At 42.6% G+C, this 14,241-nt stretch overlaps 1 protein-coding gene across 3 annotated transcripts in view; it reads right to left on the bottom strand.

Annotated features, from left to right (window-relative positions):
* The window catches only part of znf423 (zinc finger protein 423), a 116,177-nt gene that overhangs the window by 59,565 nt on the left and 42,371 nt on the right, over positions 1–14,241 (bottom strand). For all 3 annotated transcript variants that reach the window (XM_055222431.1, XM_033967730.2, XM_055222430.1), the window contains exons 4-15: positions 5,038–5,212; positions 4,583–4,707; positions 4,400–4,481; positions 4,243–4,318; positions 3,855–4,135; positions 3,464–3,747; positions 2,753–3,130; positions 2,487–2,668; positions 1,632–2,171; positions 1,357–1,507; positions 417–959; positions 145–329 (exon numbers count right to left, since the gene is read on the bottom strand). In XM_055222431.1, the coding sequence (XP_055078406.1) occupies positions 145–329; positions 417–959; positions 1,357–1,507; positions 1,632–2,171; positions 2,487–2,668; positions 2,753–3,130; positions 3,464–3,747; positions 3,855–4,135; positions 4,243–4,318; positions 4,400–4,481; positions 4,583–4,707; positions 5,038–5,212 (3,002 nt within the window). The remainder of the gene's footprint in view (positions 1–144; positions 330–416; positions 960–1,356; positions 1,508–1,631; positions 2,172–2,486; positions 2,669–2,752; positions 3,131–3,463; positions 3,748–3,854; positions 4,136–4,242; positions 4,319–4,399; positions 4,482–4,582; positions 4,708–5,037; positions 5,213–14,241) is intronic.

Here is a 14,241-nt window from a genome sequence, read left to right as displayed (position 1 = left end):
TTGAACAAACGAACAAACTACTTTGAACACAACAGAGTAGTGAGTGCTTGTTAAGTCGCTGTTCTTATCCTACAAGGACATTCAATGATTTCATTTGTTCTTTAGTTCAATCTTCAGTAATACAGACTGGAGCAGAAAACTTACCTTGTGTTCTGTAAGGGTTAACAGAGAGGGGAAGCGCTCTCCGCAGATGGGACACATGTAGTGCTTTGCTGGGCCTCGGTGCGTCTGAGCATGTTCCCGAAGCCCATTCTCAGAGAAGAATGTCCTGGAGCACACATTGCACTTGTGGTTGCCTTTGATGAAGTCCGCCTTTTTCTTTCGAGAACCTTTTGAAACAAATCAAAGTTTTGTTTTTGCTAAATATTGATCACTAAGAAAAGTATGTGAAGATAACTAAGATGAAGAGACCTTACCTGCATCATCCTCTCCGGGTCGGATGTTGTGATCGCGCAGCCTGTGGTTTTGTAATAGGGATTCCATGGTGTAGGCTGCTCCACAGATATCACAGGCATACATAGGCTCAGAATTGTCCAGTTCCTCCTCACCTCCACTCGCCTCATGGCTATTAGTTGAGTCGCCACCCTGACCTCCTCCCACCACTCCACTTTTGAGCAACATGTTCTGAATTTCAGCTTGCTCTGTAGCTGCAACACTTGCCCTGTCCACTCCTCCTGAATTAGTCCCACTACCTCCTCGTTTGGAGGGCTGTGTGAGGCCATTGGGGGTCCCGTTCTGGCTGCTGCTGCTCCCTGTCCCTCCTCCATTACCAGTGATGCTCGCGCCATCGAAGATGCAGTGCTTCTCTCTCAAGTGCCTCTCGAGCAGTGAAATGGCATGGAACGCTTTGCCACAGAAGCGACAAGTGAACTTCTTGCTGTGTGTCGTGATGTGGCACTGGAGCTCCACTTCAGTTCCAAACGTCTCTCCACAGAAAATGCATTTTCTTGGCTTAAGGCCTGGAAGGTACACAACAAGAAAACATATATTTAAAAAAGCAAAACAGAGGAAAGTTAATTTTATTACAAATATTGGTTTATGCAATATCTTGCCTGTTGATATATAGAGATTAAATTAAATTGAAATTTTAAAAGCCACGAATGTCAAATGGTCAAAAACTTTATGCATAAAATGAAAAATATATCAGCCAAATGAAAAAGAAGGCATTTTTGAGAATAAGTATTTACTTGAACAACCCGTGCTCCTTCCACAATTTAACATATTAATCACAATTAACAATGAAAATCACTAATAAAAAGAATTAGTGAGGCAATATAGGACCATAGATTTTCCTGTAAGTTAAAGAGTCTGGAAAGGGTGTAGAATGTTAATTTTTTGAGTAACATCAGAGTGTACCTGCTCCGAGCACCCCTGGCAGGCCTGACCTCTGGCCCAGATGGTTGTGCTTGACGTGAAGCTGGAGGTCTGTCTCTTTTCTGAAGTCCCAGGCACAGGCTGTGCAGCGGAACAGCTTCTTCTCATTGCTATGTTTTACTGCCAAATGCACCTATGAGGGCAGATGTGAGAAAATCCCAACAAGATTATTTCCAATATGTTCATAAAGATACTCCAGATGTCTTTAAAAGATAATCACCTTCATATTTTTGCATACATCAAAAAGAATCACATACCTGGATTGAGACCTTGGAGTCAAAGACCTCCTGGCAGAGAGTGCAGTGGTATAAGACAAACGTATGCATGTCCAGCAGGTGCTTTTGGAGATCGTCCACAGAAGAGAACTGCTTATCACAGCTTTCACACACATACTGGGTGGAGGTGGTGGTGTAATGCACGGTCAGGTGTTGCAGCAAAGCCTCCTGGGATTCAAAGTCTTCCTTGTTGCACTGAGGGCAGGACTGGCGTCTCAGCAGCATCTCTAAATGGGACTTGAGATGGGCCTGGAAACCTTCAAAGCTGGAAAACCTCATGTCACACTGGTTACATGGGTAATCTCCGTTACTCCCCACAGAAGGTGTTGAGTCCCCGCCCAGTCTGTGACGTTTGGGGGATGAGATTTCCACATCAGAGGAGGCGGGACTAAGATCTGCCATTTTTGCCTGCCGCTTGTTGTTGGCCAGTGGGATGTTTTTGTGGTTTTCTTTTATATGCTTGGTGAGCTTGAGGAGTGAGCCAAAGATAGGAGAGTTGGTGCAGTACGGGCAAGAATACACCTGCAGAGCACAAGAATGCACACTAACGCTCTGATCTTTTTAATCTTATTAAATATGTTCTTTTACCACAGTAAAAAATAGCTGATTGAATGTGATTAAAGGGTATTTAATTTAGGCTTAGATGAGCAGTGTTTCATTACACACTTCATTAGGCTCTGACAAAAAGTGCCGTTTAGTCTGTAACAGCTTACCAATTAATGAGCTAAACCACTGACAGCTAAAACACTGTGATTGTTTAACCAGAGTGCTATCAGCTATTTTAAAGTTGAAAATTGGTGTTGCCTTGATTCAAATAGATTTCATTTAGAGTCTTACCTCCATAAAAGATTGGGATGCGGCTTGTAGAACAGGGGATTCTAATTTAGCCACACCTCCTCCAGAGCCAGACCCTCCTCCTGAAGCAGAGGTACAATGTGTCTGCTGTATATGTTCTGTCAGTGACGACTCAGTCAAAAATCCCATAGAGCACTGGTTGCAGAAGAAGGCATGGTTTCCTTCTACAAGCACAAAGATATTTTATTATTATAGTATATTTCTACAGATACCCAAATGTCTATAAAATGCAATAACCTTATACAAACCTAGAGTGGTGGATCCTGCTACAATGCCCCCTGGCAGACAATGGGACACCCGAATGTGCTCCTGGAGAGAGTTGATGTCGGCAAACATGTCGGGGCAGTAGTTACAGTGGAAGGCGGTGACATTGGTGAACTGCAGTAGGGGAAAAGAGGCAGTAGTTGCACTCCCTCCCGAGCTGGAGCGGTGCGCTTTACGCACATGTTCATTCAGGTTGTACAGGGTGGGCAGTGTCTCCAAGCACAGCTGACACGTGTGGCTCTGCTGGGGCTTATCTGCATGGATGGTCTTCAAGTGAATCTCCAGCACGGCCAGGCTGTGGAAGTCTCTCTTGGAACAATAAGGGCACGAGTAGGTGACTTTTGACCAGTTATTTCCACCACCTGAGGAATAATAAAAAATATTTAAGGGATGCAATGTATAGGGCTGCAACTGATGATTATTTCAGTAGTCAGCAAGTGATTTTTCATTTAGTCAATTATTCAAACTATTTTCTATTGTACACTGACTTTTTAAATGCATTATCAACAAGGGAGAAATCCAAAGAATAAATGCTTGTAAATATAGAATATGTATTTATATTTTGATATAATAATTCTAATGTCTTTGTTATAAAAAATATCTTTTCATGTGTTTTAGTCTGCATAGTCCATCCCATAGCCCTACTTTCTCTATTACATGTGGCAAGAAATAGATTTAACAACTATGAAACTGGCCTCCACTTTGATGTCCCAGAGTTATCCCTATCTCTTCTGTCGTGTCTGTGCCCCTCCTGCGCGCCCGCTCACTGCCCTGGCTGGGCTTTAGGGTGGAGTCTGGTGTGGACCCTCTCTCCAGGCTGGCACTGGAGTCTGGAGTGGCTGAGCTCATAGATGCCACACTGCCCAGAGCCGGGTCGGGACTTGCTGCGCTGTGATTGGATGAGTCTGGCTGCCGATGGCTGTCTAGGTGGCAATACACATCCTCCACAGAAGGAAATTGTTCAGAGCACACTGGGCATCTAAAAACACAGAAAATTTCCAATTAGGCCTCCAAGTTCTGAATAATTCATAGTATATTGCTAGAAGTTTGTGGTTTTAAAAGTTATAGAGCAAAAAGCTGTAGTACTTGTGTTTGCGGTTGGCATGCTGGGTTTCAATATGAGTGAGTAGGGAGGCCTCGTCTAGAAAGATCTCGGGACAGTGGATGCATTGCAAGTCAGCGCGGTCGGACAGCTGGGGGTGTCTGGTCAGAACGTGTTTCTCCAGCTCGTCGGTCTGGCTGAACGTCTCCTCACAGTAATCACACATATACAGGTCCTGCTCCAGGTCGCCCTCTCCCCCTGCACCCCTTTTACCACCGTCCCGGTCACCCCTCAGGGCCAGGTGCTCCCTGTTCTTACGATGAGCCTGAGACCAACAGAAAGCACGCCTCATGAAATAGCCCGATGTGGTGTTTTATTTATACTGTGGAAGCACTTTAGGTCACAAGAGCTAACCTTCTGGTTTAACTATACCTGCATGTGGCTCTGCAGTGATGATGTTGAAGAAAAACCTCGCTTACACACACTACACTTAAAGGGTTTGCTCGAACTAAACAAAAAGAAGGATTTTAGTGTTTGTATCACGGCCATTTCATTGCTTGGTACAAAATATTTTTATAAGAAAAATTACCTGTGAGTTTTGAGATGGATTTTTAAATGATCAGAGCGAGAGAAAGCAGCTTCACACTCCTGACAACTGTATTTCTTGTCTCCTGTTGAAAAGGTAAATTATGTGACAAATAGCAACAATAAAAAGTTGTCTGTATAGAAGTGCGCATATATAAACATATATAGATATACATACGTATAGTACCTGTGTGCAGTTTGACATGGCGGTCTCGACTCCTCTTGTGTTTGAACAGGCGGCTGCAGAAGGTGCACTTGAAAGGCAGTTTGTCGCTATGGATCTGCTCATGGCGTTTCAAGTAACTCAGACGACTGCAAGGACAAGGAAAAAAGGTTAAAAACATGATAAAGACCACTGTCACAATCATAATAACTGGAGTTATAGCTGTATAGTCTGCTCCAAAAGCCTAAACTTAACCTCAATTTGTCTTTAATACTACTTATTTGTTCTCTTTAATATGTGCCTTTTATCTACCTCATTAATATTTTCAATTTTTAATTATTGGTTTAAAAGTATATAACTCTTGTGGTCCGCTCAAGTCAAATGTGTAAGTCACTTGGCACTTGTCTAAAAATGACATTCTCACTAATGTCCATAATCCAGTGAGAAGCAGGCTGCTGTGTCTCCAGGGAGTCGTGTACCTGAAGGACTTGTCACAGAACTGGCAGGGGTAGGGCAGCCCGGCCCCTCCCTCCTCCTCTCCGCCTGTGGCCATGCCTGGGTCACAGCCGTCGGGCATCTGCGAGGGCGACGCCACATCTTTACTGGAGGGCGAAGAAGGCACCCAGGATAGGCCTGCTGGGTCATCATCACCATCTGACAAACGAAACAGCCACAGCATATGTTAAGAAAATGTACAAAACGGCTTATGCCTTTTTATTGTCTACTTGTTTGTGAAGATGAAGTATTATATATTTCAGTGAGGCCATTTAGTGACTTTCACATTTCAGTTTAAGTTTAGACAGATTTTTTATGTTTCAGATTAGTTGTTAAACTCGGATAGGTTAAAATGTCAAACGTAACACTTCTATAGAATAAAAAATAAAATGGTTATTTCATACAGTGCCAATACACTTTCAATTGTACATTGTTAAAAAGAGTTCACAGATGACAAGCTGGCATTAAGTATCAAATGTACAAATTTCCCAGATTTATTTAAAACAAAAACACTGGAAAAGCTTACATTTGCAAATAAAGTTTCAAATAGATTGGGTATATTCCTCTTTTGTTTACAGCCTCTGGATTAAAAAAGTGGGGGGCTAAATCACGGAGCATTAGAATGATTATGAAGAAGTTATATCTTTCTTGGAAGGCACAAAGCAGCCTAAGGGAGTTTAAAATGAGAGTAAGCGCATATAAACAAAAAATAAACACATTTATCCTGGTTATACATACAGGGGGAAAATGAGGATGGCAGAGATAAAGGAGGAGAATAAAACAGAAAAGAGATGCACTCCGGCAGCGGCTGCAACATCTAAATAGAAAGCTCCAAGAACTATGTATCCCCAACGGAGCCCAGAAATAAGGACAGAGTGTATTTTCTCTCCCTCATCCTCCCTCTGCTGCCGTGCCTCCCCTCTCTCCCCTCACCCATCCCTCCATCCGTCCCTGAGGAGCCCAGATCCGCCTCATCATATTTTCATTAGGGCCCTGGCAGATTGAAACGTCGGAAAAGCGATTAGGAGATGTGGAGAGCCGAGCGGAAAGATGGTGATATTCTCTTGCCTTTATCTGTCATACATAGCAGATTATGCATAGAGCTCCCTTTCCTTTCTCTTTTGTGGCGTTCCTCCTGTTCAGCGAGTGACAAAAAGGCCGCGACTCCTTAAATAGACACTTCAGAAAGGATTCAGGGTGACAAAAGAGGGGCTGAATAGTGCTTTATATTCTTCTATGCGTTACAGGAAAGACAGCACGGCTAGGCTATTTAGCATTTACACACCGAAAGACACAAGGCAGCAAAATCATTTACAATTTGGAGAAAAATATACCTGATTTTGCTACACATGATTTGGTAAAAATATCTAATTGTCATTTTTCTAAAAAGCATTGTGATTGTGAATAGATTTGCAATTTGTGTTTAATCACAGGATTCTCAGAAGTTCTCAGGAAGTTCATATTTTAAAGTCATCCAGAAGAATAGACAAAACCACTGAAATATGAACTGACAAACTAATACAAGAATCACATTTCAGAACATGTTTGCACAGATCTTAACTACAGGGTTAGCATTTTATACAGAATATGAAGATATTTTTCTGTTTGAGGAGGAAATTATGGCACTTCAAAAATTGCCTTTGAGGTTTGCTAATTGTGTCCATTTAAATTGCAATTTCGATTTGATTGTGATTCATTTTACAGCTCTAGTATAAAGAGAACTATTACAAAGAAAATCTGTATTACTAGAATTGAATATGTGGGCGGCAGTTTGTTTATTGGAAATCATTTCATGACGAGTGTAAACACTTGAGTTGCTCATGTTTTGGCAATGCAAACAGCCCAACAAATGAACACAGCTTGTCAGACATATCCAGACACCTGTCAACAGCAAATACAACCCTTTTTTTTTTTAATTATATGTGTTTTGAGTGTGTGTGTGAGTCTATAGTGGATTCGCCGGGAGGGGATTGAAAACAGAATCTTGTGATGTATCGATCTCCAGAAAAATGTAGGCACTGCGATGAGCAAATAAAACTCTGCAGGGGGGTCTGGTAAGTAAAAAAAATGTAAAAGGCATGAATTATAAATTTGACTGGAAGCAAGACGGAAAAACGGCTTAGGAAAATAGGAGAGATGGAGATATCAACACGAGCTTCAGCGGTAAAGCAGGAGGCAAAGCGCTGTGCCTGTAAGTGTTGACAGAGAGGGAAGAGTAAAACAAACACTGTGTTATCATATGTCTGCTCAGCGACAGAGCTGTGCAGGCGACAAACTGGGGACAAGAAAGATTTCTCTCACTGTCATATGTGTCATACATGCAAAATCTGAACGTGATTCTGATGTGCTATATTTCTAAGAGTCCTGGTATTGTAACTGTAGTCATTTTAAGTATATACATGGACAATAAAGTTTTCCTAAGAAATATTAGTTGGCTTCATTAAAATGAGCATGGAAGTAATTGACAAACATGCCCTAAATAAAAAAATCCTAACTTTATTCTGAACTAATTTTAATGGACAAAAAGGTTTTCCTGAGAATTATTAGCAATCTTCAGCCATATTAAAATGAAACAGCTTGTGTTCATTGCATTTACTATGTTGTAAATATTAGGACATTCTTGGTCAACTAAAGACATGCCCTGTGCATCAATTAATCAACTACAAGGGGAGGTGTCAAAACGTCCAGCTAACTTATTGCCTACTTTCTACTTTCTGCAGTTTCTTATAATATTGAGTAAATAATAGTTGATTAATATGAAATTTGGTTGACTTCACGATCGGCCAGTTAATCAACTAAATGACTAAAGGACTACAGCCCTACTAAACGTTCAGTATCTTTTTTTTTTTTTTTTTTGAAAAGTCAGAGGAAGTAAGATGGAGTGAAATCAAAGAGACTCACTGGGATGGGACTTGGGGGAGCCACTTTTTGTATGGGGTTGGTTGGGAGGTGGAGGGGTTGTTGAGAAAGAAGGGGAGGAGAGATTAGCGTCATTAAAGAGCCCTAATCCTCTGACTAGCGTGGCTGGCGCTAAAATGGAGGATCACACGGCTTTTTAACGGCGCCTTTGTCAGTGGGCCACGAGGGGACCTGGCAAGACAAGGCCCAATGGCAAACTGGGAAAAAGCGGAGGGTGGTGGAGGGGGAGTGCAAAAAAATGTCAATGAAAAGTTAAATTAGAGGAGGATTCTCGAGAGGAGCTGAGATGAGGAGAATAGCTGGCCGAGGGAGGAGGAGGGTAAAAAGTGAAAGTGGTTGAAGAGAAAGACAAAACCAGGCAGGAGCACGCAGACGCCGACGCACGCTGCTCTTCTCTGGTGCCACAAATGAAGCCGCGGAGTACCACAGGGCCCCGCACTCGGCCCGCTTTATCTGTGGCGCTGCAGTGTCGACTTCCCTCCCTCCCACCCTCTGCCAGCTTTCATGTTGTTACTCATTATAGCGCTGACACGTCTCCGCCGGTCCCGCCAGCTCTCCCACTGCCTGTCCCCCTACCGCCATTGGCCTTCACCCCTGTGTCTCAGCCTGGACGGGACCGAGGGACAGAGGGAGGGGACGCTCCAGATGGACGAAGCAGAGGAGAAATATGACACAGAATGTGAGGAAGAGAAGAGAGAGGAGAGGAAGAAAGCAGGGGGTCCAGGATAAGACATGGAATTCACCCAAAAGCGTTGGACGAGACGGACCGCCTGAGTGCACCTGATAGGACTCCGGTTCGTGGAGTGAGCCTCGATAATGGGCCAGACGATGTGAGGCCTTGGTGAAACACTCTAATGAAGGGACACCCACGCAGCTCTCTTCATGTCTCTCAATCTCCCCCGTACAACTGAGTTACACAGACTTATCAAAGAAGTCGAGCTTTTAAAAGTGATCATAAAACTAAGAAGAATACAATATTTTAGCAGACTGCTTTGGAACGCTGTGTTTCGGTGAAGTGTCGTTTTTCGTTCAATGTTTAGGCCCTGTTGGACAATATGTTAGCCAGACATAAACTGGCCCAGGGTACACAGTGTTAGAATGGTTGACTATTTCTCCTACTGATTCCGTTGTGCAAGTTTGTAGAAGTACATAAACTTTCAATGGTACAATCTTTTCCTCCGTCTAATAAATTCTGAAAACTTTTTATAACCATTCATCATTTTCACACACAAAAGGTCCTTGAACTGCATAGAAGTGTGACAAATGTTTTAGCACAATCAAACAGAGAAATATATTAGTCCAATAAAGCCTAGCTCAGAAGAACAGCACTGACTAAATGCCTGACATGGAAACAGAAGCCATAGATGTCATTCTCCCTCTTCTCTGGTGCTTTGATGTTTGAATCAAAGGAGCTCAGCTGGTTGCTGCAAAAAGGTTTCTGATCCCCAAGCTGCTTCCACAAGTGCTAAAGCTGCTACAGTTACTCGCACAATGAATGAGTGATGCACACTGAAATCGATCCCAGTTAAATATACATTAGGCTGTTTGTGGATTAATGCCCCACCGATTATCTCAATATTTTAACATATTATTGCTGAAAAACTCAACGTGGATCCATATGTGCTGTACTTATTAATTTACACACAAATGCATTGATGGTTATAGAATCCTTATACAATGCTCAGACCCCTCCCACCCTCGCACCCCCATCTGACAGTTCCTGCTTGGCCATTGGCCCAGACCAGCACCTTTCCCAGGGAGACCCCTGCTGACCTCCTCCATCTTTCTACCCCTCTTCTACTCCATCCCTCCATCCTGTGCTCCCCAGGCCCCCTCGGATGGCCCCAGGCTGCCCCAGGCGTGCACACACTCACAGCCCCGCACTCGCCATAGGGGGCAGAAAAACAACTTCCACCCTTGGCTCACTCAGGGCAGCTCAGCACACACTCCTGCTTTCACTCTCACACGCGGCAACACAATTAAGGTACTATTGCATACTCCACAGTCAAGTGTAATGAAAAACAAACCTACAATTTCCAATCTGTGTCGCCACCTGCCAGTTACAATAATAGCTCTTGTTCCCTTTTTGATTCAAGCTGCAACTTAGCCCCAGAGCCGTTGCCCAAATATATTATTTGTTTTTAATGGTTCAAACATCATATTTTCACACAGAGCTTTGTTCCATTATGTGAATAGCAGACAGTGTACCTGCCTTAACAGTAGTGACCAAGTAATGAACCGCTCATTGTCTACGGTGGTGCTACAATCCTCTGAAGCATTTGCAAAATAGTTCACATTGTGCATGGGATACCTAGACAAGAGAAAACAAGAAAGATCCCTACCTAGCTTGGTGATTACCGTCAGAGTTGGCATGGCAACCGATAAGCTCAGCACAGCTTACTGGTTGCCATGCATTATGAGAATTGCACAGTAGGATGATTTATTTGACCAGTCAGATTGTTTGGCTCAAACTACCTGTTGTGTAGTCTATCTGATGCAGCTGTGAAGAAGAAGCTGGAATTCTTTCCCTTAGAAACACACAGGATGTCTTCATATTGTTTGCAGAAGAATAAATATCTCACTCAAGTGACAGGAGCACACACGACACAGAGTCCAGAATATAGTATAGTAATATGGAGCACTATGTTGTACTTTGGCCATCTGGAAATGTACCATTGCAGTAAGAAAATTCCATAACTGTCAGAGTAACCTTTTCTGTTATTATAAACTTTATATTTCAAAAAGTTTTCGTTCATGATAATTTGATCTGTTCAATGCTGATCACTAATAACTATCACTGCTCTGCAAATAGTGTTGTCACGATACAAAAATTTCAAACTTGATTTCAAGAATAGACTCAATACTCAATACCGATTTTGACATCAAAACAATTTTAGACAACATTGTAATTTTCAACAAAATAATAGCACAATTACACTAGTTTTTATAAAACTCAAGATCAAACGGTTAAAAGGTCAAATTTTATACAATTATTAGATTTTTTTTCAGTATTCAGATACTTGATTAAATGAATGGCTAGTTGCAATACTAGTTTAAATATCGATTAGTATCTGATTTTCGATACTTTTGAGAACCACAAGTACGCAACATTCCAATGAATGTATCCAGGTGTCTCTTTGCAACACCACGGTTAAACAGACATTATTCAATCAAAATTGAATTGAACTGAATACATCCACAATATGTTTATGAGATAAATTGCAGCAGAGTTCACATATGCACATGGCTCTATTCTCTGCTTGGATGACCCATGGTCTTCTGCTGCTGTCTTTGTATCTCACATGGGACTCAAACCCAGGCACACAGGCAGGCCTAAGTGAGACCTGGGCAGGAGAGGATGCAGTGGACTCGCACACACTGCACACAGTATGCTGGCCGCGGGGACCCTCACCTTCTGCCCTGGGAATGGGTCCGGCTGCTCTTGACGCTTTTGGGCGCCAACTGCTCCATATGGGCAGTGTGTGTGTGTGTGTGTGTTTGTGTGTGCGCCGTGGTGAGTCGGAGGGCAGAAGGTTAGGGGCAGGGGGCTGAGGAGGGGGGTGGGTGGACAGTGGGCTGGCAGATGACGAGCTGGGTCCACACAACAGCGCTACAGAAAACTATCATGTGTACGATTCAAACACTGTGCTTAGACTATTTACATGGGTTAACAAATAATCCTAATAATGCATAAATTAAAGACTTTTAAAAGAAAGGGTACCCAACCTTACTCTTGTGAGTAAATTGTGTTTTTCTTGCATAGAGTATATTGTACTTTGTGACAAAATCAGACCACTGCATACTGTCGGCGTCTAATATTTGAATTGACCACAAAATCAGAAGAAAGAGTCGCAAGTGCTGCTAGGATTGTCACTATAAGTGTTGCACATTGGCAGTTCACCCCTTTCATGTGTTAAACATGAAAAAAAGCAGTTGGTAAATGTGTGCATGTGAACAATTTGCCACAGTGTATTTGAGAGGAATAGAAATATTAGTTTTAGATATCAATTTTTGCCTTTCATCGCTTTAAAATTGGATTGTACTGCTTTAAATTTGAGAAAACAATAACTTCCTATGCTAATCATGTGCTTAGAATATTTTTTTTTTGCAATTAAGCATCTACAAATCATTCAAAACCACCAGAAGCAGCTTGAAGTGAGCCTGCTATGATAAAGTCTCCTATTTAGTGCAACAATGTTCATTATAGCTCCAGCTCTCAATTGGACAGCACTTCATCTAGCATTTTTCAGAATGATCCCTTTCAACGCAACTTTTAAAAACGCATCTCTGAATGGCAGTGTAAAACTACAAACATTCAGGAGCCATTGAGAAGCACTTAAGAAACACTTAACATTATTGTTGTGTAAATCTCTCTTTTTTCATATCATATCAGTCAATATCATAAGCACCATAAGTACATCCTATCCTGCCATCCTATGTCCACTCTGTGTTTGTTTGCACTGAAACAAGAACCAGCTGTCAGCCAGAGTGTTAGAATGTTAGAACAACACTATGTCCACAAACACACACACACACACACACACACACACACACACATATATTTATTATAGGAGGCGAGTATTAAAAGGTTCACAACAGAGTGGTGTGGTCCCATTGAGCGCATGCCGGCGGCTACATCATCTATTTATAAGAATGAGGTTTGGTGGACTGGCCAGGCACTCGTTAACCCAGAAACACACTCACCTGAGTCACACACAGAAGTACAGTTGTACAGTTGTATAGAGCTTAAATAGACATGTGGATATTTGTTTGAAGAGCCACACAAGAGCCAGAGCTCACTTATAAATGGAAACAGCTGAGTTTATCCTCCAGCATTATGGCTGTCTAGTGACTCTAATGGATAATTAGTGGTCAGCAATCCATTATGACATGATCGGCCCAAGTAAAACACACATGCCTTATAGTCATATTTACATTATTGCTCTGGTAGTACCATGCTTTTACTTTGATGCAAAGACCACAACCACATTTAAAGTGCTTTTTACAAGCATTTTGCACCGTCTGTCCTTGTTGCTTTCAATACAGTTCATGCAACTGTGAATCACACAAAAAGCAATGAGTAAAAAAATTACACAATTTCTTAATAATTAAAACTAAAACTACACACTACAATTCCAGTCACAAGAGGTCAGTAAAGGGAGAGAGTCTTAGAATTGCCTTGGCAGCAGTCTGAACTCTCCAACTGTTCCTAGTTTAGAGAGAGCATTCATGCAGTTCATTTGACTCTGCAGCTCCACAGCCCAACACTGGAGAGAGGAGTCTATGAGCTGCCAACAAACAGAGTGGAGCAAAGACAGAGACAGAGGGAGAGGAGACAGACAGAGGAGCCATGAGGTCCCCATGCCCCAGGAGGCCCAGGCAGAGGGGGGTCCCTCACCCAGGGGAGCCTGAGGAGCAGGCTGTGAGAGGCGGGTACCTCCTGCCCACCGCTCTGCTCACTCATCCCATCCCTTCTGGAGGATAGGACTGTGGACAGCCCCCTGCTCAGAGAGAGGGGGGCAGGCACATCCCAACTGAAGAGGGGTCCCCGAGGGAGGAGCAGAGCTAGCGGAACACCTGGACCTGCCATTACTGCCACACTCAGGGATTACAGGCACAGACGGCAAGAGCCGAGCAGCGACGCGGCGCCCAGGGAAACACAACATAGGCCTGTGCTCTACTGTAATATGCATAAACACACACAAACACTGGCAAACAACCAAAAAGCAGGAGCTACTCACATGAAAGCAAATGAAAACCAACACTATCTAACAGTATTTCAGTCAGAGCAAAGCTGTTCAATGTATGTCCGAAGTGGAGCACCAACTGGCCTGTGTGCGTGAGGGATAATAATTACTCAAGTATTAAAGAGGTCTGTCCCATGAGGTGTGGGGAGGTCAAGGACATAGGGCAAGGAAAAGGAGGAAAAGCAAAGGGAGGAAATTTATTTTTTTAAAAGGACAGAATGATCACTAAAAAAAATGTTTTTTTAAAGAATGGATAGGATGTATCTATGTACATATAACTGATAAACAAGAAAAAACAAAACTGGAGAGCATAGAGCCCTGCTTTTAGCTCTCTCGTTTAAAGAATCAGAAGACCTTATAAATGATATTTGGATTTAGAATTTTCATTTTATCAATCATGAATGTGCCACACATATTTCACTTCTGACACCAGGCTCTTAGCACCACACAGGTCTTACCATCACGTACTACACCCCACAGTCTCCACAGGCAACCACTAAAAAGACCTGCACAAAAGCCACT

The sequence above is a fragment of the Periophthalmus magnuspinnatus genome, chromosome 6 (assembly GCF_009829125.3).
Source record: "Periophthalmus magnuspinnatus isolate fPerMag1 chromosome 6, fPerMag1.2.pri, whole genome shotgun sequence".
Classification (NCBI taxonomy): Eukaryota; Metazoa; Chordata; class Actinopteri; order Gobiiformes; family Gobiidae; genus Periophthalmus; species Periophthalmus magnuspinnatus.
The sequence above is the reverse complement of the archived record's forward strand: the minus strand, read 5'-3'. Positions and strand labels throughout refer to the sequence as shown.